This window comes from Trachypithecus francoisi, unplaced genomic scaffold (genome assembly GCF_009764315.1).
Source record: "Trachypithecus francoisi isolate TF-2019V2 unplaced genomic scaffold, Tfra_2.0 Lachesis_group13, whole genome shotgun sequence".
In the NCBI taxonomy this organism is placed as follows: Eukaryota; Metazoa; Chordata; class Mammalia; order Primates; family Cercopithecidae; genus Trachypithecus; species Trachypithecus francoisi.
In genome coordinates, this window is record NW_022681458.1 from 39,074,359 (window position 1) to 39,102,315 (window position 27,957).

Sequence of the window (27,957 nt, forward strand, 5' to 3'; positions counted from 1 at the left end):
AGCTTGTAGTGAGCTGAGATCCGGCCACTGCACTCCAGTCCGGGCGACAGAGCGAGACTCCGCCTCAAAAAATAAAAAAAATAAAAAAAATAAAATCGTCACTTCAGGTTGACTACTTTAAAAATAAATCAGGGTATTAAGAATTATTTTGGTGTGCCTTTTAGAATTGCAAGCAATAAAGGTAGGGATACTGTCTCCCACCCTTCTGAACAGATACTAAAATGTTTTGCTCACCTAATTTTAAAATTTGAACAAGAAACAAATCTTTAAATAAAGAGAGGTAGAAAGATAATAGGTGGAAAATAAAAAGTAGTCCAAAAAGGCAAAAGAAACACATTAGAGTAGGGTTCTTGAATTGGTCCACTTAGTCACTGCCTTCCAAAAGGTCAAATTTCAAAAAAACTCTCACTTTTCAGTTATAATTATCAAAACAATAATCATCACACAGCAAACTATAGAAAGAGCCAAAGATTCTCTACTCAAGATATAAAGAGATCACAAAATTGTCTTAAAATACAAAGAAAATTTTATTTGTATATCAAAGACTCTAAGAAATGATGACATAAGGTTAACAGAGTTGATGTCAAGACACAAATAGGTTTGAAGTTATAGATGATAAATCACTTTGTTTTACTGAACCTTCCCTTGGTTATGTTAGAGAGCATCCCTGATATGCTCCCAGTTGAATCTTAAGCATGATATGTCCAGGTGATATACTTGTAATTCCTTTCTGTTAATCCTCGTTATCTCTTTTTTTTTTCTTTTTCTTCTTTTTCTCTGGACTCTGAAAATAGCCAACAAGAATGCTTTGAAAGAGCTGTAATTGTATGGGTGACTAATCACTTTTCTTCATAAAATGCAAAACCAATCTGTTTCCCTTGAAAACAAATTCAGGGAAAAGATTAAAATTGAAAATATAAAAACTCCACCTATAAAAGTAAGTTTCAGCACATCATACTCTTCCCCTCAATGCAAACTCAATTTTTAGTAATAAATTCTAGATTCGGGAAATGGCCTTTTATAATATAAATACAACAAAGCCATTTCACTTTTACCTCCCCATCAATGAAAACCATTTTTAAAATGCCTGCTCATTTCTGAGATAGAAAATAGATTGAAATATGGAGAACTGGCCCCTTCAAGTGAACATCGATAATTAAAAACAAACATACAGCAATTGCTGTGCTGGTACATGGTTCTTCCTCAGAAAGTGGTTCTTCCTTAATGTGTTTCTTTTTACCCTTTTTCTTCTTCTTCTTCACAGATGTTTCTTCTTCTTCTGCCACTTTTTCTTCTTCTTCTTCCTCTTCTTCAACTGAATAGGGTAAGTGTAAAGGCACAACAAATTAACACTGTATCAGATCTCACTCTTTCCAAAAACGTTTGAGTCCTAGTTTTTTTTTTCTGTCATTCTCATCAACTACCCAATGTTTTGTTTTGTTTATTTTATAATTGGGAAGGTTCTCCAAGGCGTACCACTAACTTTAACAAACGATACAGATAGAGCTCAGGCAATTTTCTCACGAGCATGAAATCATGTATAAAAATCAGGATTAAAACAACGGTCATCTGATCTCCAATCATTATTGGGAAGAGAGTCAATTATATTAGAAATGGTTAAGAGCTTGCACTCTGAAGTCAGAAGGCCTGGGTTTAGTCTACTCTCTACAACCCTGAAAAATTGTATTTACCCCTGGTAAAACTACATATCCTCATCTATAAAACTTAAGAATGTCTTATCTTACTGGATTGTTACCGAGACTTAAAAAGATGATGCATAGAAAGCACTAAGTATAATGCTTAGCACACATTGCAATAAGGACTCAACACGTAGCTATCATTAGACATTCAGTGACCAGCTGGGTGCAGTGGCTAACACCTGTAATCTCAGCACTTTGGGAGGCTGAGGTGGGAGGATCACTTGAGGTCAGGAGATCAAGACCAGCCTGGCCAACATGGTGAAATTCTGTCTCTAATAAAAATACAAAAAAAGTTATCCGGGCGTGGTGGCACATGCCTGTAATCCTAGCTATTCAGGAGGATGAGGCAGGAGAATCACTTGAACCCAGGAGGCGGAGGTTGCAGTCAGCTGAGATCATGCCACTGCACTTCAGCCTGGGAGACAGAGACAGAGGGAGACTCTGTCTCAAAAAAAAAAAAAAAAAAAAAGAGAGAGAGAGAGAGAGAAATTCAGCAACCAAATAATATTTATGCCAGACTCTGTTCTGGCATAAATTCGAGCAAGGCACAAAAGGCAAAAATATTCATTTCCCTATGAATCTTTATTTTAGTGGCAGAGTGGAAAGACATAAATGATATATTACATAATAGATATTAAAGTGATAAGAATAAAAACAAAGCAGGAAGGGGAATGTTGGAAAAGGGCAGTATATATGGCCATTTTAGGCAGAATGGTCAGCAAACACCTAAAAGAGGTGAGGGAGTGAATGAATGATACATGTATCTTGAGGGAAAATATTCCAGGTAGAGAAGAGCAGATGCTTAAGTCTTAAGGCTTTTTGGAGGGCAGATGGGATAACTGGATGGAAAACAGGTTCAGGAAATAGCAAGCAGGCCAGTATGGCTGGAACAAATTTAGATTTAAAAAGCTAGTGGTGGTTCCACTGTGGCTACTACATGCTTTCAAGTAGAACTGAGAGGATTTGCTGTCAGACTAGATTTGAGTTATGAGAAAAAAGTCAAGGTTGATGGCCAAAGCAACTGGAATTGTCACATACAGAAGATGGGGGAGGACTGAGTGTGGTGGCTCACACCTGTAATCCCAGCACTTTGGGAGGCCAAGGTGGGTGGATCACAAGGTCAGGCATTTTGAGACCAGCCTGGCCAACATGGTAAAACCCTGTCTCTACTAAAATTAAAAAATTTAGCCGGGCATGGTGGTGCATGCCTGTAATCACAGCTACTCAAGAGGCTGAGGCAGGAAAATCACTTGAACCTGGGAGGCAGAGGTTGCAGTGAGCTGAGATCGTGCCACTGCACTCCAGCCTGGGTGACAGAGCAAGACTCTGTCTTGGGCGGGGGGGGAAGAGGGGGGAAATTGTGGGATGAAAAATTGATAGATAAATCGGAAAAGCTTGTTGGATACACAATTGAGGATACAAAAGACAGAGTCTGGTGCCTCAAATGCTACTAATGGGTTTAGGGATCTCCTTACTTTTCAATAAAAAGAAGCATAAAAGTTAAATAAATTATTTCTCTATCAAGTATACTATCCACATTTGTAGAACATACACTTTTGACCACTAAGCTACTTAGAAACCAAGTTAAAGCAATCATTGTGTTAATGCTTTACTCTTTTGCTAGACTTGCTAGTAGGTGTTCAAGAAACCCAGGTTTAACTAATAATGGGGCCCCTGCTTATCAACTTCACAAGACAGCCTAGTTAACTGGTGAGCACCTACTAGATATTGTAACTATGACGGCAGGCTACCAGTATGTGTTCCTTCTAGTCCACTCCATATAACAGAAACAATGAAGAAAATCACTGTTCCATCAATTCCATATTCATTCTTTTTTTTTTTTTTTTTTTTTTTTTTTGAGACGGAGTCTCGCTCTGTCGCCCAGGCTGGAGTGCAGTGGCCGGATCTCAGCTCACTGCAAGCTCCGCCTCCTGGGTTTACGCCATTCTCTCGCCTCAGCCTCCCGTGTAGCTAGGACTACAGGCGCCCGCCATCTCGCCCGGCTAATTTTTTGTATTTTTTTAGTAGAGACGGGGTTTCACCGTGTTAGCCAGGATGGTCTCGATCTCCTGACCTCGTGATCCGCCCGTCTCGGCCTCCCAAAGTGCTGGGATTACAGGCTTGAGCCACCGCGCCCGGCCCATATTCATTCTTAACTATAAAACAAAAAATTTTCAACAACCAATTTAGAAAACACATTCCTTTTTTCTCTTAATTCTCAAAAGAGTTCATGTAGTAGAAACTGAAGTTTTGGTACTCTTAGTAAAATACCTAATTTGACTAAACTTCTCACATTTCCTCTGTGAAGTCTGATAAATTTAACAATATCATAACTATTCCCAGAGAACATCATGGCATTATTAAAACACCATTAGCGTTTAACGAGCAGTTTTATAATAAAGTGCAATGGCATGTACTTGTAAGACTCACAAAATCCATAGTTCTAAAGAAATGAGTATAAGTTGTGTTAAAAAAAATTCAAACTAACCTTTAACTTTAATCTTGGCTTTTTTTGCTTTCTTTTCAGTAATTTCATCCTCTTTATCTACTGTTCTATTTTGCGTTTTTTAGAACAGGTTGGAAGTGTGGAGTCACCAGAAGGATCGTACGTCTTCACTTCACTGAAAGACCCAAAAAGTTTTAGAAAATCCCTACAAGTATCTGTAATTGAAATAATTCTCGAGATAAAGAAAATGCCATTAGATAATACTTACATAAGCACACAATGTTGTTTCATTTTAGTGGCTTTGGGGTAGTTTATGAAGACTAATAGTTTCCAAAAGTTAAAGGTATTAATATTTTTCAAGTAGGTCAATCACATTCAAGAGAAGTGGTGAGCTAAATGAATTCTGATTTAGTAATCAATGTAGTTACTATGGTACAGGAAAACACTCAATCAGCATGGGGGAAATGAAAGGAGAAAATGTCTTCACACCTAACTAGAAAGTGAAAAATGAACCAATCCAACTTTCAGAACACTGCGCAATTAAATGAAAAAAAAAAAAAAAAAAAAGCAAAACAAAAAATCTAAACCAAGCTTAGTATAGAAGTCTTCATCACAAGATCACAAGCAGAACAAGAAAGGATACAAATACATACACATGGAAAAGATTCCTTAGAACCCAACATTTGCTTTTGTTCTAATGTTCTAATGTAAGCAGAAAGAAAATACTGAAATGAGTGCCTAAAATGTGAACTGATGCTTTAACTGCATATGTTTTAAGTAAAAAGCATTAATTGCACAGGAACATTAAAAAAGTTGGTTCAAAACAAGCTAAAAAATGTTCTGTTTCTTAAGTAGACTTGTAAACTGCATGACTATTTAATTTTTATAGGTTAAAGACATTTACAATTTAAGAAACAAAGACCCATGTTTGTCAACCAGAGATAAGTTACAGACTGTAAATATTGCAGAATGTATGGCTATTGTAGAAAGCTTGGAAAATTCACAAAAAAGAAAATGTGAATGCCCACTGAAACACATTTGATTTCCTTCCAGAACACACTAATTATACTTAAATATGTATTTATAATTGCTAATGTTACTATATATTACTCTCCTCATCCACTTATAGTGTAAGATTTTACTATTAAAATTCTTGAAGGAGGCCAGGCGCTGTGGCTCACGCCTGTAATCCTAGCACTTTGGGAGGCTGAGGCGGGCGGATCATGAGGTCAGGAGATCGAGACCATCCTGGCCAACATGGTGTAACCCTGGCTCTACTAAAAATACAAAAATTAGCTGGATGTGGTGGTATATGCCTGTAATCCTAGCTACTTGGGAGGCTGAGGCTCTCTTGAACCAGGGAGTCAGAGGTTGCAGTGCGCCAGGATCACGTCACTGCACTCCAGCCTGGCAACAGAGAGAGACTCTGTCTCAGAAAAATAAATAAATAAATAAAATAAAAAAAACAAATAAATAAATTCTTGAAGGTTTATGAGCCCTGAAAGTATAATTTATTGGGTTAATGACTGGGAACATTTTGAAGAATCCTGATACATACTGTGAAATGGCTTCCTAGAATAGCTATACCACATTCTACCTCCACCATCACAACCTCACCAGCATTGAGCATTACCTCAAATAATAACCCAAATACCCCTCCACAGACAAATCTTTTGTTAATCTGATAGTTAAGTTTGAATGCTTTATCATGCCTCAGTCATTTTTAGACTTGTTTTCTGTCTTTATACTTTTTACAAAGTAGGTTTCTGTAGGGACTAACTCTGAATGAACTTTTTTTTGAGACAGAGTTTTGCTCTTGTTGTCCAGGCTGGAGTGGAATGGCGCAATCTCAGCTCACTGCACCCCTCCGCCTCCCGGGTTTCAAGCGATTCTCCTGCCTCAGCCTCCGAAGTGGCTGGGATTACAGGCGCCCACCACCATGCCCAGATAATTTTTTGTATTTTTAGTACAGACGGGGTTTCACCACGTTGGCCAGGCTGGTGTTGAACTCCTGACCTAAGGTGATCTGCCCGCCTTGGCCTTGCAAAGTGCTAGGATTACAGGCAGGAGCCACTATGCCCGGCTGAATGAACTTTTTGATAAAGAACATATTCTAGAGAAACTTTAGATTTAAAAATTTACTATCAATATCTGGAAATGAATAAATACGTATATGAATGAAAACTAGAAGTTAATGTGGAAAACTAGATGGCATGGAAAAAAATTAGGGGTGCACAACATGAGTTAACAATGTGTTATATTCTTAAAAATTGCTACGTAGATTTTAAGGTGTCCTCACTACAAAAAAAAGTATGTAAGACAATGCATGTTAATGACCTTGACTTAATCATTCCTCAATGTGCACATTTTCCAAAACAACATGTACACAATAAACAATTTTTGTCAATTAAATAAATTTGAAAAACTATGGGCACATCAAGGTGAAATTTACAAAATTGCTGTCAATAATTAACATTTAAAAAAACTATTCACCCCATCCTCACTTAAATGTACTCACCTTTTGTGTTCATATTTTTCTGTTTTTGCTAATGCCTTTCCTGTTCCACTTATTTTTCTTATCTAAGACGAAAAGGAAAAATTACAAATACAATTCTAAGTCATTTTATAATACACTAAACAGTCTAGTGAATCAGTGGGCCAGCAAACAATTTCTGCTATTTTTTGTTATTTTGAATAGCATATTCTAATGGCAAATGCTGTTGTATACATCAATTCTTCGTAAATAATAGCAATTGTTAATAGTAGGCACAAAAAGAATACTTTAGACATACTAACAAGGATCATAAAACTGTTTAGCAGATAAAGTAACTTCATAAATTTACTAGTTTATTAACTTTTGACAGTTTAATACTTCTGGAATAGGCATGATGTGGTACTCTTACCCCTCTATCTTCCAAAGTTCTCAACCTGGCCTCTAATTTGGCTCTGTTCTCAACTCCCATTGCAGAACTTGAATCCTCACCAAAAGCATCATAACGGATAGCCAAAACAGTTTTCGCTGCCAGCATTCGAGAAATCTAATAGAAAAACATGAAGAACTATATTCCATGTTCAGATGTAAAATCCTCAATAACTGGCTCATGAGACAGTTCCAGCAAATTATCACATTTATTCTAGGATGTTTTAAAATCAGGAGTTATAAAACTATTATGAATCATACAATTCAAATCATCCATCGTATTTCAATCTTTGCCACAATCTAATGGCCATACATCACCACCAATTCTGTGGTGAAAATATTTTATAGCAATTCCTGTCAAAAATTAGCTCAAACTGGATTTTGTAAAATAACTTTACTTTCTACTCACTGACATTAGTTCTGTGCCTTGAGGTCATTCAAAACAAGTGCATCTTTTTCCCCATAACAATCTTAAATATGTGTGGGTTCTGACTGGGGACGGTGGCTCACCCCTGTAACCCCAGCACTTTGGGAGGCTGAGGCGGGTGGATCATGAGGTCAGGAGATCGAGACCATCCTGGCCAACACAGTGAAACCCTGTCTCTACCAAAAACACAAAAAATTAGCTGGGAGTGGTGGCGGACACCTGTAGTCCCAGCTACTCAGGAGGCTGAGGCAGGAAAATGACATGAACTCAGGAGGTGGAGGTTACAGTAAGCCGAGACCACACTACTGCACTCCAGCCTGGACAGAGAGAGACTCTGTCTCAAAAAAAAAATAAATAAATAAATAAAAGTGTGGGTTCTTTTTCAACCTAATTAACATTTTATTTTATTGCACCCTTTATTTCCCTCCACCACTCTGCTCTAAATTTTATCAAATTTCAGTTTACTTCTGTTACACAACACATCTTTCAAAAATATTGAAAGTACTTAACTTGCCTAAGCCTCAGTTTCACCATCTGTAAAACAGATACCTACATCTCATAAGGCTACTAAAGATTTAAGATGGGCATGGGTGCTGACACCTGTAATCCCAGCACTCTGGGAAGCCAAAGTGGGTGGATCACAAGGTCAGGAATTTGAGACCAGCCTGGCCAACATGGTGAAACCCGTCTCCACTAAAAATACAAAAATCAGCCAGGTGTGCACATGCCTATAGTCCCAGCTACTCAGGAGGCTGAGACAGCAGACTCGCTTGAACCCAGGAGGTGGAGGTTGTAGTGAGCCAAGATCAAGTCACTGCACTCCAGCCTGGCGACAGAGCAGGACTCCGTCTCAAAAAAAAAAAAAAAAAAAGATTTAGTGAATTCTATCAAGGTGTTTTTGCATAATGCATATACTATCTTTTATGATTCACAAATGTTAGATTTTTTTTTCCTGCCAGAGATAATATTTTCAGTGTGCCAAACACACGGAGATCCTAGGGAAAAAAAATACTAACACAATAAAGAAACTGGCTTTAAATCAACAAATAAGTTTCTTCTAACCTTATCCTTCAGTGTACACAAAGTGCTTTTTATTTAAATAACTCACCATTCTCTAACAAGAAAGAGACAATAGAAAGATTTAATGTGTACTATAGAAGAAAAAAGGGTTGTAAAAAATGAAAAAGTCCAACCTCAAAAACAAAACAAAACCCTGTAACACACCTTTCCTTTGTGTTTGGGACTTGTCTGGCCTACGAGTGAAGCATGATAAATGAGACCATACTTAGGGGTATCCCGTCTAGATTTGAGGGCTCTGAAAAGTGCCTTTTCTGCTCCAAGAATCTGAACGGTAGAAGCTGCATGCTTGGCCAAATTCAAAAGAGAACCTACAAAAGAAAAAAGTTACAAAGAATGCACCTCCAAATATACGAATGTTCCATGTACTAAAACAAAAGACCTATACAATATTATAGCTACCATAATAAATAAAAATCACATATAATATAGAATTCTATAATCCAGAATTCCCTAAAAACCCTGATGTTTCATTTGTAATTTCTTCATTAGCACAAGCAGGTTTGCAATGAATGCCTAGGACAAACTGAAGGTTAAGCTTATTAAGTCCAATGTTTCTATTCACCTGAAAGATGGTAGTACCATTCTGTATTTCATTAGTGTACTACAGGATGACATAAATGTCACACATAGGAACACTAGGTTTTAAGTCTCTTGCCACCCCACTCAGCTCCCCCGCCATCCCTATCTACCCATTAGTCATTTTTGTAGCCCTCTCTGTGGTGCAGTAGTACTGCAGTGCTTATATTCAAGTAAACAATGCATAAAAATAGTTATGCTGGCATTTTTTTTTTTTTTTTGAGATGGAGTCTTGCTGTTGCACAGGCTGGAGTGCAGTGGCGTGACCCTGGTTCACTGCATCCTCCGCCTCTCAGGTTTAAGCAATAATCTGCCTCACCCTCCTGCTAGCTGGGATTACAGGTGCCCCCCACCACGCCCAGATAATTTTTTTCGTATTTTTAGTACAGACAGGGTTTTACCATCTTGGCCAGGTTGATCTTGAACTCCTGACCTTGTGATCCACCCTCCTCGGCCTTCCAGAGTGCTGGGATTACAGGTGTAACCCACTGCACCTGGTCGCTGGAATATTGTTATAACTGTTCTATTATTACTGTTGTTCATATCCCATTGTACCTAATTTATAAATTAAGCTTTATTGTAGATATGTATGTTTAGGAAAAAAAAGCATATACAGTATAGGGTTCAGTATTATCCTCTGTTTCAAACATCCTTGGAAGGGGGAGCTTAGAATATATCCCCATAAATAGCTGGGGACTATTGTTATCAACATGCTGCTTAGTTAGATATGCTGTATAGAATATTTATTGTCAGAAAACAGACTCAATATTAATGCTATGAATTTAAGCACTAGACATAGTTTAAAAAGTGTAATAAATACATAGTTCCTTTTTTTTGAGATGGAGTTTCGCTCTTGTTGCCCAGGCTGGAGTGCAATGTCACAATCTCGGTTTACTGCAACCTCCACCTGCCGGGTTCAAGCAATTCTCCTGCCTCAGCCTCCCGAGTAGCTGGGATTACAGGCTCACGCCACCAAGGTTGGCTAATTTTTGTGTTATTAGTAGAGATGGAATTTTACCATGTTGGCCAGGATGGTCTTGAACTCCTGACCTCAGGTGATTCACCCACCTCAGCCTCTCAATGTGTTGGGATTACAGGTGTGAGCCACCACGCCTGGCCCACAAATACATACTTCTATTAACCCCTGCCATTGCTTACTGCTACAAGTTTAGCTGTACCTATGAAAATGGGTGGAGGCAATGAAATCATCTGATCTTATAGCTGAGGGCACTTGAATGAAATCTTTGATTAATGATGCAGCTAAAGGAGGTATGCCAGGTCAGGCGCAGTGGCTCATGCCTGTAATCCCAACACTTTGGGAGGCCGAGGTGGGCAGATCACCTGAGGTCAGGAGTTTGAGACCAGCCTGGCCAACATGGCAAAAACCCTGTCTCAACTAAAAATGTAACAATTAGCCAGGCATGGTGGCAGCGCACGCCTGTAATTCCAGCAACTTAGGAGGCTGAGGCAGGAGAATTGCTTGAACCCGGGAGGTGGAGGTTACAGTGAACCACTGCACTCCAGCAAGTGTAACAGACTGAAACTCTGTCTCAAACCAACCAACAAACAAACAAAAAAGGAGTTATGCTGTTTTAAACACTCTGATGCAGATGATATAGGATCTTTTTTGATGGATTATAAGAATGTCTCCAAGTAACATAAAAATGATGAATCAGCACTTCATTGTATTTGTAGGTATTCAATTACACAGCATTTTAATTATAGCATATCATCCTTATAATACTGCCACACACATATACTGTTTTATTATAAATCAGTTGTTGAAAATATTTTTCAAAGTCAAAAATATTACATCCGCACACTCAACAGTGAAACTAAGATAATCAATCGAGGGCATAAATCCTCTACAGTGATTTCTTAAAACTGTATTCAAATCTAGGTCTAGTGAGTTTTTATTATGAAAATGTTAACTGTTTTATCCTTCTGCATGCATCTGATTATTCTAATTAACCATAACAAACGTCTAACAATGGACCACAGGTGTCTCAGAAGAGGTAGTGACTAAAGATGCCTTCATTATCCAAAAGGAAATCAGGCAAACAAATAGAAATCATCATTGAACACTTGGCCCTTAGTGATCTCCTACATACCATCTACTTTTGTGTTATTAGCTAAAATTTCTTTAATAGCTGTGGCTTAAAGATGTAAACAAAATCCTAACCAGAAAATACTTCAAACACTAATATTTACAAATTACATTAAAACCATCACCTGCATGAGCAATAAGCCGTGCTCCAACTAATTCCCCAACCATGACTGTAACATTGGGTGCAATGGCCATCATTCGATTTTGTAGATATTCATAGAGCTGGGTTCGATATTCAGAGATTTCAATCACCTAGTATAAAGAATAAAGTAAGTCACAAATATCATATGAGTAAAAACAGTATAAAATTCCTGTCTAAAACACTGGAGCCCTCAATCATGAAAGAGCAGCTACACAACCCTGGGTACATTAAATATGCCTAACATCAGTTTTCTTTTTGTTTTCTGAGACACAGTCTTGCTCTGTCATCAGGCTGGAGTGCAGTGGTGCAATCTCGTGATGTTGTGATCCTAGTATCAGTTTTCTATAAAATGGCTGTAGTGAGAACTTTCTTATGTAAGGTATGTAAACCACCTAGTCCACTGCCTGAAAATCTTAGTCAATGGAACTGTACTTTTAGAAGATTCTAGGCCAGGCACGGTGGCTCATGCCTGTAATCCCAGCACTTTGGGAGGCCAAGGCGAGCAGATCACGAGGTTAGGAGATTGAGACCATCCTGGCTAACACGGTGAAAACCCATCTCTACTAAAAAATCAAAAAAACAAAAACAAAAACAAAACAAAACAAAAAAAATCTAGCAGGCGCCTGTAGTCCCAGCTACTGAGGAGGCTGAGGCAGGAGAATGGCATGAAACCGGGAGGCGGAGCTTGCAGTGAGCTGAGATCGTGCCACCACACTCCAGCCTGGGCCACAGGCGAGACTCTGTCTCAAAAAAAAAAAAAAAAATTCTAAGCTCTAAGCAGCTCCCAGGCCCAGTGGTTCTCGCCTGTAATTCCAGCACTTTGGAAGGTCGAGGCAGGTGGATCACAAGGTCAGGAGTTCAAGACCAGCCTTGGCCAACATGGTGAAACCCCATCTCTACTAAAAATACAAAAATTAGCTGGGCATGATGGCACATGCCTGTAATCCCAGCTACTCGGGAGACTGAGGCAGGAGAATCGCTTAAACTGGGACCTGGGAGGTAGAGGTAGCAATGAGCCTGAGAATGTGCCACTGCACTCCAGCCTGGGCTATACAGCGAGACTCTGTCTCCCAAAAAAGAAAAAAAAAAGAGTTTCTAAGCAATAAACATTTGTGTCATGCTCTCTTTAATTCCCATATGGCTATCTTCAAATCTGAAAGAAAAAAAAAAAATCACAAGATATAGACATAAAACTCAGAATTAAAAAGCTCAATCCATAATTCTCTGCCATCTTTTTTTTTTTTTTTTGAGATGGAGTTTTGCTCTTTTTGCCCAGGCTGGATGCAATGGCTCCATCTCGGCTCACTGCAGCCTCCACCTCCCTAGTTCAAGCGATTCTATCTCAGCCTCCTGAGTAGCTGGGATTACAGGTGCATGCCACCACACACAGCTAATTTTTGTATTTTTAGTAGAGATGGGGTTTCATTATATTGGTCAGGCTGGTCTCGAACTCCTGACCTCAGGTGATTCACCCAACTTGGCCTCCCAAAGTGCAGAGATTACAGGCGTGAGCCAACACGCCCCGTGTCTTCTCTGCCGTCTTAACTGATTTTTGGTTAATTCATTATTCAGACGATGATTGTAAATTACTTCCTTTTAATATGTATTTCCCCCTTTTAAGTATACAAATCATGATGGCATCAGATGAGGTAGTGACTGAACACCCTCATATTTATGTTATCAGGTGAACAACAGTAAGTGTAAATCATCATTGCCATCAGAAAAATTAGTATTATAGAGCTGGTAACACCACAACTAGATTCTCCAGAAGTAAAATTTACCTGGGTGCAAAGATGCAGAATATTGCAAATATCTTCTTCTGAAACCTCTGTTCCCATTGATATCTCTGCAGCTGCTTTCACTTCTGCTTCAACTTCTTCTGGCAGCAACTCAGAAAGTTTGGCAGAGGCATAGTTCTTCCTATCGCCTATGGAATGTTTGCAGAGGATGAGGGAGAATCACTCTTCAACAAATTATATAAAATCCAGCAAACAGTCAAAAGAAAAAGTAGAAAGCCAATGAAAAGGATGCCTAAACAAAACAAAAAAATGAAGAAGTTTGACCTAGTATAATAGTTTTCCTCATTTAAGGGTTTAAGTTTAGACATGAAATGTCTCCCCACCATCTTCCTCCAAAAGATAATCAGAGTAAAAACAAGACAAAATATGCCACAAAACTTATTACAGAAAATAAGTAGCAAAAATTTAAAAAGACAGGACTAATAATAATGTCACAGACAATTTTATACTGAAGCTGGGGCCAGTAATTTGTAAGGCAAGTAAACCATCAATCAATCAAGTTCCTCTGCATATTAACAAAAATCAACAATCAAGTTCCTCTGTATGTTAACAGTACAGACAGCAATCCTGTCTGTAACACTAAATACAGCTATTTAGTGTTAGGTACTAATGTCATATTATAGGCCATCAAAATCTAAGTTAAAATTCATTTTGTTTCTTAAATTTAAGACACTAAATTGCTACATTTCCCAAATACATGGAAATTGCAAAAAGCCTGGGAATCTTGCTTAACAAAATGCTATACGTTATGTTTTAGGATGCAATCAAATTCATTTACTTTCAGTGCCTTAAAGGATGAACAAATTACTCACCAACTTTCTGTAAACACTTGCAGTATGTCAAATTATCTGAAATAATTTTTCCTAATTCAGGGAAATGCCAGCCGTACCATTCTCTACATCGCATAATGTAGTTGTTTAGTTCTTTATCCAAGTCATCTAACAAGGCTGTAGTAGATCAAAAACAAACAAAAACAAAAACAAAAGAAAACCAGGAACTTAAAGGGATTTATTGTGGTAAAATATACACAATATAAAATTTAACACTTCAGGCCGGGTGCAGTGGCTCATGTCTATAATCCCAGCACTTTGGAAGGCCGAGACAGGCAGATCATGAGGTCAGAAGTTCGAGACGGGCCTGGCCAACACGGTGAAACTCCGTCTCTACTAAAAATACAAAAATTAGCCAGGCGTGGTGGCTCATGTCTGTAACCCCAGGTACTCTAGAGGGCTGAGGCAGAAGAATCACTGGAACCCAGGAGGTGGAGGCTGCAGAGCCGAGATCATGCCATTGCATTCCAGCCTGGGTGACAGAGCAAGACTCTGTCATAAAAAATAAAAAAAAATAATAAGTAACACTTCAACCATTTTCAAGTGTACTATTCAGTAGCATTAAGTACATTTATGATGTTATGCAACCATTACCACTATCTGTTTCCAGAGCAATTTTATCATCAGAAACTGAAAAATTCTGTACCCATTAAATAGTAACTCATTCCCACCTTCCTCCCAACCTCTAGTTATCTCTATACTTCAGTCTCTGAGTTCAACTATTTTAGGTACTTCATATAAGCAGAATCATGCAGTACTTTGTGACTATTTCACTTAGCATAAGAAATGAAATGTGTATCAGAATTTCATTTCTTTTTAAGGCTGATTGACATTCCACTGTGTGTAGAGGCTGGGTGTACGTTATCCAAAACGCTTGGGACCAGAAGTATTTCAGAGTATTTGCAAACACATATGAGGTTATTTTGAGGATGGGACTCTTCGAGATGGAGTCTCGCTCTGTCGCCCAGGCTGGAATGCAGTGGCGCAGTCTCGGCTCACTGCAAACTCTGCCTCCCGGGTTCACGCCATTTTCCTGCCTCAGCCTCCCAAGTAGCTGGGACGACAGGCGCCCGCCACCATGCCCGGCTAATTTCTTGTATTTTTAGTAGAGATGGGGTATCACCGTGTTAGCCAGGATGGTCTCGATCTCCTGACCTTGTGATCCGCCCGCCTCGGCCTCCCAAAGTGATGGGTACAGGCATGAGCCACTGCGCCTGGCTGTTTTACATAATATTTTAAATAATTTTGTGCATAAAACAGTTTTGACTGTGGCCTATCACATGTGGTTAGGTGTAGAGTTTTCCACTTGTGGATTTGTGTGGTAGCACAAAAAGTTTTAGATTTTAGAGCATTTTGAATTTCAGATTAAAGACATTCAAGCTGCATCCACAAGGCAGTTTATCCATTCATCTGTTAAAAGGTATCTGGGTTGTTTCCATTGTTCGGTTTTGTAAATAACACTGTTATGAACATCGGTGTACAAGGAACTCTGAGTTCTTGCTTTTAATTCTTTTGGGTATAAATCTAGGAAAGGACTTGCTGCTTGAACACATTTTTTTTCCTCTTTTTGGAGACAGAGTCTAACTCTATCACCCAGGATGGAGTGCAGTGGCGCAATCTCAGCTCACTGCAACCTCTGCTTCCTGGGTTCAAGTGATTCTCCTTCCTCAGCCTCTCAAGTGGCTGGGACTATAGGCACACGCCACCTTGACTGGCTACTATTTTGCATTTTTAGTAAAGACAGGGTTTCGCCATGTTAGCCAGGCTGCTCTTGAACTCCTGATCGCAGGCAATTCACCTGCCTTGGCCTCCCAAAGAGCTAGGATTACAGGTGTGAGCCACTGCGCCCAGCCGAATACTTTTTTGTGTTTTTGAGACGGAGTGCTGCTCATGTCGTCCAGGCTAGAGTGAAATTGTGTGATCTCAGCCGACTGCACCTGCCGACTCTCGGATTCAAGTGATTCTCCTCCCTCGGCCTCCTGAGTAGCTGGAATTACAGGTGCCTACCATCATGCTCAGCTAATTTTTGTATTTTTTTTTTACTAAAGATTGGGTTTCACCATGTTGGCCAGGTCTCAAACTCCTGACCTCAGGTGATCTACCCGTCTCAGCCTCCCAAAGTGTTGCAATTATAGGCATGAGCCAAGGCCAAACGCATTTCTAAAATAGAAAAATGATTAAGATTTTCAGTTTTATTGTGTGTATGTGTGAGATGGAGATTTGCTCTTGTTTCCCAGGTTGGAGCGCAATGGCGCTGCCTCAACTCACTACAACCTCTGCCTCCAGGGTTCAAGTGATTCTCCTGCCTCAGTCTCCCGAATAGCTGGGACTACAGGCATGCACCACCAAGTCTGGTTAATTTTGTACTTTTAGTAGAGATGGGACTTCTCCATGTGGGTCAGGCTGGTCTCGAATTCCCGACCTCAGGTGATCCTCCCGCCTCAGCCTCCCAAAGTGCTGGGACTATAGGCATGAGCCACTGTGCCTGGCAGCTTTTCAGCTTTCTAAAAATCATTTAATGACACAGCAGAACATACAACTACAAAGATTCCACTTATTTTTTTTTTTTTTTTGAGACACAGTCTCGCTCTGTCACCCAAGCTGGAGTGCACTGGCCAGATCTCAGCTCACTGCAAGCTCCGCCTCCCGGGTTCACGGCATTCTCCTGCCTCAGCCTCCCGAGTAGCTGGGACTACAGGCATCCGCCACCTCGCCCAGCTAGTTTTTTGTATTTTTTAGTAGAGACGGGGTTTCACCGTGTTAGTCAGGATGGTCTCGATCTCCTGACCTTGTGATCCGCCCGCCTCAGCCTCCCAAAGTGCTGGGATTACAGGCTTGAGCCACCGCGCCCGGCCTCCACTTATGTTTTTAACATTTTCATGGAAAAACAGAAATGAATTAATTAACGTAATGTTAACTCTGTGATTCATATAATCTCCAAATAGTCAACCTCTGCCTCCTGGGTTCAAGCGATTATCCTGCCTCAGCCTCCTGAGTAGCTGGGATTTCAGGTGCACACCACCATGCACATTTAATTTTTTTGTATTTTTAGTAGAGATAGAGTTTTGCCATGTTGGCCAGGCTGGTCTTGAACTCCTGACTTCAGGTGATTCGCCCACCTCGGCCTCCCAAAGTGCTGGGATTAAAGGCGTGAGCCACCGCACCTGGCCTCCTTTCTCTTTCTCAACAGATAGAATCATAAAAGATACAGTTTCAACAGTAAGAAAACGCATGAAGGACAGAGCAACAAATCAGACTTTGCATGTACTATACTTACAAATTGCCTGAACAATCATTGTGTCTACTTTATCAGCGCTAAATTTCAATCTATATCGAGACAGGCTGGGAAAAAAGGGGAAAATAAATTAGTAAGATAGCATCTAGGGAAAGCATTTAAATTAACACCTTAAAGTTTTTTTTTTTTTTTTTTTTTTTTACTCAAATCAGCCTGTAGTCAGAGCTATAACTGGTTTTTCTAAGAAGAAAAATCAGCTAAGTAGAAATGCACCATGCAAGATCAGAAAATACACATTAAAAAAAAAACAAAAAACTATATATACTGCTACGACCTGTATTTCTGTAACATGAATGAGTTTATGTATGAGTGACAAATAGAATAAGCTGTGTAATACAAAAGTCATCTTGGACTGGGCATGGTGGCTCACGCCTGTAACTGTAATCCCAGCACTTTGGGAGACCAAGGTGGGCAGATCACCTGTTAGCAGTTCGAGACCAACCTGGCCAACATGACGAAACCCTGTCTCTACTAAAAATACAAAAATTAGCCAGGTATGATGGGGCACGCCTGAATCTCAGCTCCTCTGGAGGCTGAGGCAGGAGAATCGCTTGAACCGGAGAGGCAGAGGTGGCAGTGAGCTGAGATTGCATGCTACTGTACTCCAGCCTGGGCGACACAGCAAGACTCCGTCTCAAAAACAAGCCATATTGGTTCATGCAATCTTTTATAGCACATATTAAGCTTTATACTACCAGTTAAGAACTTTGCCAGGCACAGTGGCTCACACCTGTAATCCCAGCACTTCGGGAGGCAGAGGCGGGTGGTTCACGAGGTCAGGAGATCGAGACCATCCTGGCTAACACGGTGAAACCCCGTCTCTACTAAAAATACAAAAAAATTAGCCGGGCATGGTGGCGAGCACCTGTAGTCCCAGCTACTTGGGAGACTGAGGCAGGAGAATGGCGTGAACCCGGGAGGAGGAGTTTGCAGTGAGCCAAGATTGCGCCACTGCACTCCAGCCTGGGCAAGAGGGAGACTCCGTCTCAAAAAAAAAAAAAAGAATTTTGCAGCACTCTTAACATCTGAAAACAGAAAGCTGTGGAGTAACAATATTGTTTGTATATAAATGTTTTTCGTCTCAGCACAATTAACATTTTGGGCCTAATTCCTTGTTGCAGGGGCTGCTCTGTGCATTATAGGACCTTTAGCAGTATCCCTAACTTTTATCCACTAGATGTTCGTGGCACACCCCACCCACCTCCAATTGTGACAACCAAAAATGTCTATGGACACTGGCAAATGCCCACTGAGGGGACATCTGATTCCCCTTGATAGGGAACCACTGCTATATACAATGCAGATTTACCCAAGTTTGGACTTGTGACTCAGTTTCACCATTTGTTCTCTCTTAGAAACACTTATTACAAAGCTCTCTCTGACCTTTTTTTTTTGAGTCGGAGTCTCGCTGTGTAGCCCAGGCTGGAGTGCAGTGGCCGGATCTCAGCTCACTGCAAATTCCGCCTCCCGGGTTTACGCCATTCTCTCGCCTCAGCCTCCCGAGTAGCTGGGACTACAGGCGCCCGCCATCTCGCCCGGCTAATTTTTTGTATTTTTTTAGTAGAGACGGGGTTTCACCGTGTTAGCCAGGATGGTCTCGATCTCCTGACCTCGTGATCCGCCCGTCTCGGCCTCCCAAAGTGCTGGGATTACAGGCTTGAGCCACCGCGCCCGACCACATCTCTCTGACCTTTGTACATTTTTGCTCTTAACTCTAACTTAGCAGCTTCAACCCTTTCAATCTATGCCCACATTTTAATTTTAAAATAGACCTTTTTTAATTGTAGTGTTGTTGTTTTTTTTTTAAGATGGAGTCTTGCTCTGTCACCCAGGCTGGAGTGCAGTGGCACAATCTCGGCTCACCGCAAGCTCCACCTCCCGGGTTCATGCCATTCTCCTGCCTTGGCCTCCTGAGTAGCTGGGACTACAGGCACCCGCCACCGCGCCCAGTTAATTATTTGTATTTTTAGTAGACACGGGGTTTCACCATGGTCTCAATCTCCTAACCTCATGATTCGCCCACCTTGGCCTCCCAAAGTGCTGGGAATACAGGCGTGAGCCACTGCACCCGGCCTGCAGTGTTTCTTTAATATGAACTTAAGATGTCTTTTGAACTGTGGTAATAATTTTATTAGGATTACTATTTGATAGTACTGATTACAAAATTGCACAGGTTTTGAGTAACTACCTACCATTACTTTCTTCATAACCCTGTTAACTGTAGTGCAATTCCAGAGCATTATGCTTTTCATGAACAGATAAATCACAACAAAGCAGTAATGCCTATTCTAAGGTAGAATAATGCCTATTCTAATTAAATATGATAGGGTTAAGATGCAATTAAAAATAGGGACACGGCTGGGCATGATGGCTCACACCTGTAGCAGCGGCACTTTGGGAGGCTGAGGCAGGTGGATCACTTGAGCCTAGCAGTTCCAGCCTGGGCAGCATGGCAAAACCCCATCTCTACAAAAAGTTAAAAAATCAGCGAGGGATGGTGGCATACATCTGTAGTCCCAGCTAGTTGGGAGGCTGAGGCAGCATTGTTTGATCTCAGGACATCAAGGCTGCAGCGAGCCAAGATCGCACCGCTGCACCCTAGCCTAAACGACAGAGTGAGACCCTGTCTCCAAAAAAAAAAAGGCCAGACGTGGTGGCTCAAGCCTGTAATCCCAGCACTTTGGAAGGTCGAGGCAGGTGGATCATTTGAGGTTAGGAGTTCAAGATCACCCAGGCCAACAAGGTGAAAGCCCATCTCTACTAAAAATAGAAAAATTAGCTGGGCAGTGGTGTTGCACGTTTGTAATCCTAGCTACTCGGAAGCTGAGGCAAGAAAATCACTTGAGCCTAGGAGGCAGGGGCTGCAGTAAGCTGAGATCACGTCACTACACTCCAATCTGGGCGACAGAATAAGACTCTGTCTCAAAAAAAAAAACAAAACAAAAAGAGACACACGAGGTCTTGCTATGGTGTCCGAGGCTAGTCTCAAACTACTGGTCTCCCGGAGTTGGGATTACAGGGGTGAGCCACTGCACCTAGTCCTCTTTGCCTCATTAAATATCAGAGTAAAATAACCCAAACACAAATACACACCTACCCCATGAGACCATAGCAGATGACAGAATTTGGGGAAATATTAAGTAGATGGAGGAGTGGCATGACTTAGCAGAGATAAAAGAGGGAAAGCCCAAGAAATAGGGGATCCAAGATCAGAGGAGTAGAGAATTCCTTTGATGAGGTTTTGAGGTTTTAACAACTCAGACAATGGAGCCAGACTGCCTGGGTTCAAACCCTGGCTTTACCACTTACTAGCTGTACTGACCTTGGGCATCAGTTTCATCTATAAATGAGGATATTACTATAATCGTCTTCATAAGGTTCTGATGAGGTTCAAATGAACATTTGTAATATTCTTAGAACAGTGCTTATCAAACAAAAGTAAGTTGACTTTATTTTCCAGTAATTCTCACCTGTGAGCCAATCCAAGACACATAGCTGCCATTTCACGTGGTTCTACCCCAGGGATTAATCCATCCATTTGTGAACGAATTCCTCTCATAAGTTCATTAACAACAGGACTATGGATACAACTGAGATTCAGCTTTTCCTACGAGAACAAGAACATCTATATTAAACAAAGAAAAAGAAGACTTACCTGAAGTTATTATTATTAATTTCTGAGACAGTGTATCGCTCTGTCACCCAGGCTGGAGTGCAATGGCGCAATCTTGGCTCACCACAACCTCCACCTTCTGGGTTCAAGTGATTCTCCTATGTCGGTTTCCCGAGTAGCGGGGATTATTACAAGAATGAATCACCATGCCCAGCTAATTTTGTATTTTTAGTAGAGACGGGGTTTCACCATGTTGGCCAGGCTGGTTTCCTGACCTCAAGTGATCCGCCTGCTTCAGCTTCCCAAAGTGCTGGGATTACAGTAATAAGCCACCGTGCCCAGCCTGAAATTATTTCTTAAAGTGGCACTGACTTAAATATATGCATTTCTCAGCTGGACAAGAAGTATAATTTCTTGTGTGTTTGTAGATTATTTGAGTGTATCATTGGTGGAAGTAAAAACTGATACAAGCTTCCAGAAGGCAGCTTGGTTATGTAAGACAAAAGCTATAAAAAGATTAATATAATTTGACCAAGTAGTCGGTTTAAGGGGATCTTTTACTACCTGCTATTTAACTTTCTTTTTAAATTACAGGTTATGCTGGGCGCAGTGGCTCACGCCTGTAATCCCAGCACTTTGGGAGGCCGAGGTAGGAGGATCACAAGGTCACCAGATCAAGACCATCTTGGCCAACATGGTGAAACTCCGTCTCTAGTAAAAATACAAAAATTAGCCGGGCATGGTGGCAGGTGCCTATAGTCCCAGCTACTTGGGAGGCTGAGGCAGGAGAATCTCTTGAACCCAGCATGCGGAGGTTGCAATGAGCCAAGATTGTGCCACTGCACTTCAGCCTGGCAACAGAGTGAGACTCCGCCTTAAAAAAAAAAATTACAGGTTGGACGTGGTGGCTCACACTTGTAATCCTAGCACTTTGGGAGGCCGGGGCATGGTGGCGGGTATCTGTAATCCCAGTTACTGGGAAGGCTAAGGCAGGGGAATCCCCTGAACCCAGGAGGCAGAGGTTGCAGTGAGCTGAGATTGTGCCACTGCATTCCAGCTAAGGCAACAGGGCGAGACTCTGTTTCAAATAAATAAAATAAAACAATTAGCCGGCATGCTGGCACGTGCCTGTAGTCCCAGCTACTGAAGAGGGAGGATTGCTCGAGAACAGAGGTCACGTCTGTGGTGAGCTGTGAGACTGCGCCACTGCCTGCACTCCAGCCTTGACTTTCAAATTGTTCTTTTTTTTTTTTTTGAGATGGAGTCTTGCCGTTGCCCAGGCTGGAGTGCAGTAGCGTGATCTCGGCTGACTGCAAGCTCCGCCTCCTGGGTTCACGCCATTCTCCTGCCTCAGCCTCCCAAGTAGCTGGGACTACAGGCGCCTGCCACCATGCCGAACTACTTTTTTGTATTTTTAGTAGAGATGGGGTTTCACCATGTTAGCCAGGATGGTCTCGATCTCCTGATTTTGTGATCCTCCTACCTCGGCCTCCCAAAGTGCTGGGATTACAGGTGTGAGCCAACGTGACCGGCCCAAATTGTTCTGCTTTCTGCATTTGGGAAGCTATTTTCCTAGTCTTTCTATTCACTCTCACATTTTATTTCATCTTCAGCAATACACCCCTACCAAAGTTCTCTAATAAACAATTTCTAAAAAATATAAGGACCCCATTTTTGTTGAAAAAAGAAAAATGTGGCTAGACAAAAATATGGCATGATATACATAGAATGTTAACATTATATATGGGTAGTAGATTTGTTAAAGACAATTTTTATCATTTTTTGTTCTTCTATATCTTCTACAACAAATAGGTATTGCTTATTTGCTTGGTTCAGCAGATGTTAGGGGAAATCCAGTATCATGCAGCTTAGAGAAAAGAGAAAAAAAGTATTAAGAACTTACGATAAGCAGCTTATTACAAAGGCTAGGTTTTGTAGTTGGTATGCTGTGAGATTTGACTAGCAGGCATGACCAAAAAAATCATGACTTTACCTTTATGACCCCTCCTAGTTTAGCATCAGCTACTGCCAGCGGTTCATGGGCTTCTTTTACTATTTTCTTCAGAACTTTCTTCAGCTGCTTATTGATTTTGCCCTCCATCAGAGCTGTGAATGCTTTTCAGGAAAAAGAAAAACAAAAGCATTAACTCTCAAATTTTTAACTTTGAGACCTTGTCCTATTTGACATTTAAAAAAATAAAATAGACCTTTCAAAGGGCTTGAATTTAATGTTACTTCTGAAATGAAATGATATATGTTTTATAAGTTACAAGTTTCACAATTTCATTTGATCTTCCCACCCTCATTTTTGCTACAGAGTCAGGGGTAAAATCAGGTACAGAGTTTCTTTCCCTCTCACAAGAATCTTCTCATGAACTCAAGAATCATGAAATCTTAGAAACAATCTTTTTGGGAAGACAAAATAGATTCACTTTCCTTTGTCATTTCAAATAGACTGCCCTGAAGTACCCTAAAATCACATCAAACCTAGTAAAAATGAGTGTAATCATTTTCAAAGTTCTGCCACAACATAAGCGTGTTTGAGTGAAAGCCTTACCTTTGCTCGTATCTCTGCTTGTACACCTCCAGCAATGTAAAACTTAGTAGCAAAGGCTACCTATTCTATTTTGAGACCCCTGGTATTTCTGGGAAGTTCTAAATCGGCTACTTTATGATACTGATCCTTCCTTAGACCTTTATTCCCATTTTTTGGACCCACATGAACTAAACCTCTTCTGATATTTATCTGACATTTGACTGAGGTAAAAGTATGCTTGGGTTACCCAGGCATGGTGGCATGTACCACCAGCCTGGCCAACATGGGGAAACCCTGTCTCTACTAAAAATACAAATATTAGCTGAGTGTGGTGGCACATGCCTGTAGTCCAGCCACTGGGGAGGCTGAGCTGGGAGAATCACCTGAGCCCAGGGAGCTTGAGGCTGCAGTGAGTCATGATCATACCACTCTACTCCAGCAGCCCAATGACAGGAGCGAGACTCTGTCTCAAAAAAACAAAAACAAAAACAAAAAACATAGAAAGTATGCTTGGGCCGGGCGCGGTGGCTCAAGTCTGTAATTCCAGCACTTTGTGAGGCTGACGCTGGCAGATCACCTAAGGTCAGGAGCTCGAGAGGCCAGCCTGGCTAACATGACGAAACCTTCTCTTCACTAAAAATACAAAAATTAGCTGGCCCTGGTGGCTCATGCCTGTAATCCTAGTTACTTGGGAGGCTGAGGTAGAAGAATCACTTGAACCTAGGAGGTGGAGGTTGCAGTGATATTGTGACATTGCACTCCAGCCTGGGAGACAAGAGCAAAACTCCATCTCAAAAAAAAAAAAAAAAAAGAAGAAGAAAAAAAAAGCAAAATGCTTGGAAGGAAGGAAGTCAACAATTTCCAAGGTCAGGCAGTTTGCACTTAATAAGTAAGGTCTTGCTCTTCCCTCCAGATCGTATACCCATTTGAATTACGATCAAATGGATAATCCCAGCACTTTGGGAGGCTAAGGTGAGCAGATCACGAGGTCAGGAGATGAGACCATCCTAGGTAACATGGTGAAACCCCGTCTCTACTACTAAAAATACAAAAATTAGGTGGGCATGGTGGCGTGCACCTGTAATCCCAGCTACGTGGGAGGCAGAGATTGCAGTGAGCTGGGATTGCGCCACTGCACTCCAGCCGAGGATCAGTCTCAAAAAACAAAAAAAGACTTGCAAGTTGAAAACACAATTAAGAATAAAAATAAACCATTTCATGCAGATAGCATATATGAATGTCTGAAACCAATACAACTTCAACGTCATACCCCAACAGACCCAATTTCTTTTTCTTTTTTTTTAAGACGGAGTCTCGCTCCGCCGCCCAGGCTGGAGTACAGTAGTGCGATCTCAGCTCACTGCAAACTCCGCCTCCCGGGTTCATGCCATTCTGCCTCAGCCTCCCGAGTAGCTGGGACTACAGGCACCCACCACCACGCCTGGCTACATTTTTGTATTTATTTTTTTTTTTTTTTTAGTAGAGACGGAGTTTCACTGTTAGCCAGGACGGTCTCGATCTCCTGACCTCGGGATCCAACCACCTTGGCCTCCCAAAGTGCTGAGATTATAGGAGTGAGCCACCGCGCCCGGCCCAGACCCTATTTCTTCATTTAAAAAAAAAACTGATGGCCAGGAACACTTGCTCGTGCTTGTAATCCCAGCACTTTGGGAGGCCAAGGCAGGTGGATCACCTGAGGTCAGGAGTTCGAGACCAGCCTGGCCAACAGGCAAAACCCCGTCTCTACTAAAAAATATAAAAATTAGCTGGACATGGTGGCACCACCTGTAATCCCTGCTACTTAGGAGGCTGAACCCAGCCTCCTGGGAGAATTGCTTGATCTTAGGAGGTGGAGACTGCAGTAAGCCAAGATCGTGCTACTGCACTCCAGCCTAGGTGACATAAAGAACAAGACTCCATCTCCAAAAAAAAAAAAATTTGAGGGGGTCTCACTATACTGCCCAGGCTGATCGCAAATTCCTGCCCATCTTAGCCCCTCAAAGTGTTGGGATTACAGGCGTTAGCCACTGCACCTGGTCTCATCAAACTCTAAGGCTATGAGGTTTAAAATGTACACTGTGACATTAACAGTCATTTAGTTGTAGTTCTGTCATGTCAAAACTGCCTCGTAACAGGCAGTGAGAAGTGAATTCTCAAAAAAGGATTCTGCTCTCTTAATTAGCTGATGTTCATTTAACTTTCTGGTGAAAACAGATAGGAAAAGGCACTGTAAATGTTTCTATGACAGCACTCCTGACAAAATTCACTATTTTCATTCATTTTCCCCAAAGTATTTATTTATAAACCTTACACAGGAATTTGACAGTACAGAACAGTCTTTGCCCTCAAGGAGCTTAGACTGGGAGGGGAGGGGTGAGTCTGACTTTAAATTCTCAACTACTATGGCATTTTGTCTATTTACTGTATATTACTTTATTACTTTATTTTACGTTATTTTTCAGACGGAGTCTCGCTCTGTTGCCCAGGCTAGAGGGCAGTGGTGCAATCTCGGCTCACTGCTACCTCCGCCTCCCGGGTTCAAGTGAATCTCCTGCCTCAGCCTCCCGAGTAGCTGAGACTATAGGTGTCTGCCATCACACCTAGCTAATTTTTGTAATTTTAGTAGAGACGAGGTTTCACCATGTTGGCCAGGCTGATCTCGAACTCCTGACCTCAGGTGATCCGCCTGTCTCGGCCTCCCAAAGTGCTGGGATTACAGGCGTGAGCCACTGTGCCTAGCCTTATTGTACATTACTTTAAATAATACAAAGAAGCTAGGTAAAGGAATCTGGAAATACTGCTCAAATTTCAAGTTTTATCATCTGTAACATAGAGATGATGGTTATCTTCCTCACAGGATTCAAGAATTAAATAACAATTATGAAATCATAAACATAAATTTGACAATCAGTATGTGCTCAATATATTAGGTATTAATAGTAAACCCCTGCTTGTTTGGGCAAAAGCTTGGCTTGTCCATTTAATACAGTTTAATAAGGACTGGCCAGAAATATCCCAAGCAGATTAAAGATCATATGCAAAAAAGAATTCAGAAGAGACTATTGAGATCAGGACTGCAGCACACTACATCTCCACTAGGAACTGTTCATATCCCAGTCTATGTCAACATCACCCCCTAGAGTTGGAATACAGGTAACACAATCTTGCTTGGAATTTTACCAAATTTTTACCCATACTTTTTTTTACCAAATTTTTACCCATACTTTTAAAAAATTCTCCCAGTTAATATTACCACAGTTGTTCTTTATGGCTGTATATAACTCTAATTACTGAAGGGTTGGTGAAGCTGCCGGAGAACTATGTTTATAAAACAGGGCCGGGCGCGGTGGCTCAAGCCTGTAATCCTAGCACTTTGGGAGGCCGAGACGGGCGGATCACGAGGTCAGGAGATCGAGACCATCCTGGCTAACACAGTGAAACCCCGTCTCTACTAAAAAACACAAAAAACTAGCCGGGCGAGGTGGTGGGTGCCTGTAGTCCCAGCTACTCGGGAGGCTAAGGCAGGAGAATGGCATAAACCTGGGAGGCAGAGCTTGCAGTGAGCTGAGATCCGGCCACTGCACTCCAGCCTGGGTGACAGAGCGAGACTCCGTCTCAAAAACAAAAAACAAAAAACAAAGAAACTGGCCCTATGGGTCTTCCTTCAGTCTACCCTCTGCCAAGGTTAGGGTGGTCTGTTACATTCCAGAATGTTTAGTTGGATTCCCAATTTTCGAACAAAAACTGTACCTTTCTCCTGTGGTTATTTAACACAATTTTTTGCATCTGTCATATTCTTGCCCAGCTTTAAGCCATATTCTTTCTCATAGTCCTTCATTTTCAAACTACACCGCCAAACATTTGGCTGATTTGTGATAGAGAATTTAGGCAGTTGAAAATTCAATGATTTGGGCTTTATATCTGCTCTTCCTGTTTTCCCCAACACTTAAAAAACCAAAACTGTAAGACCTACTGCAGTCAATTATAGTAAATAAACCCTACCACTCTGTTGTCCCATGATGAAATCTAGTTGAAGAGTATGATTCATCCATTCTTCTAAATCTTTTAAAAATAACACCTCTGTCAGTTTCTGGATGAATCTGAATATTGATATGCTTTTTTTGAACTAAAAATCTATAAGCCAAGAAGAGCTTTTTAAATTATTTTTTCAACTGTGAATCCTGGCTGCTCTCAAGATTACAACTCTACCCTTGGATTAAAATGAGGAGAGAGCTGTGTACTTGACCACATTACCTTGGTCCCTTGTAGAACACCTTTTACTGAATTGTGCTTCAGCATTATGTTGCTGGTTTCCACAGGGAGATCAACTTAACCACTTCTCACCTCTCCTCACACATGGGGAAAACCAGCCCTACGGTGAAAAAAGCTAACTCAATGTTGTCTCAGTGGTAGTGACGAATGAGTCAGATCACTTGAATTCAGTTCCAGTAAGAATGCATCATTGACAACATTGAATAAGGTTAAC

General features: G+C 41.1%; 1 protein-coding gene, 1 long non-coding RNA gene and 3 other non-coding genes across 5 annotated transcripts in view; all 5 read right to left on the reverse strand.

Moving 5' to 3' along the window:
* Positions 1–508: 508 nt before the first annotated feature.
* NOP58 (NOP58 ribonucleoprotein) overlaps positions 509–27,957 on the reverse strand; it is a 37,182-nt gene continuing 9,733 nt past the window's right edge. Inside the window, 13 exon segments of the mRNA XM_033230680.1 lie at positions 509–784; positions 1,173–1,315; positions 4,189–4,248; positions 4,251–4,321; positions 6,665–6,726; positions 7,050–7,184; positions 8,718–8,881; positions 11,382–11,508; positions 13,180–13,325; positions 14,010–14,144; positions 17,305–17,369; positions 20,793–20,929; positions 22,929–23,050. Coding sequence (XP_033086571.1) covers positions 734–784; positions 1,173–1,315; positions 4,189–4,248; positions 4,251–4,321; positions 6,665–6,726; positions 7,050–7,184; positions 8,718–8,881; positions 11,382–11,508; positions 13,180–13,325; positions 14,010–14,144; positions 17,305–17,369; positions 20,793–20,929; positions 22,929–23,050 — 1,418 coding nt within the window. The 3' untranslated portion in view covers positions 509–733.
* LOC117095526 lies at positions 11,151–11,234 on the reverse strand. Its single transcript, XR_004442056.1, has one exon. It is a non-coding gene; the product is annotated as a small nucleolar RNA SNORD11 (small nucleolar RNA).
* On the reverse strand, positions 13,031–13,118 carry LOC117095528. Its single transcript, XR_004442057.1, has one exon. It is a non-coding gene; the product is annotated as a small nucleolar RNA SNORD11B (small nucleolar RNA).
* Positions 18,328–19,142, reverse strand: LOC117094641. Its single transcript, XR_004441623.1, has 2 exons — positions 19,013–19,142; positions 18,328–18,705 (listed from the first exon to the last, which is right to left on the reverse strand). It is a non-coding gene; the product is annotated as an uncharacterized LOC117094641 (long non-coding RNA).
* On the reverse strand, positions 27,863–27,947 carry LOC117095518. Its single transcript, XR_004442051.1, has one exon. It is a non-coding gene; the product is annotated as a small nucleolar RNA SNORD70 (small nucleolar RNA).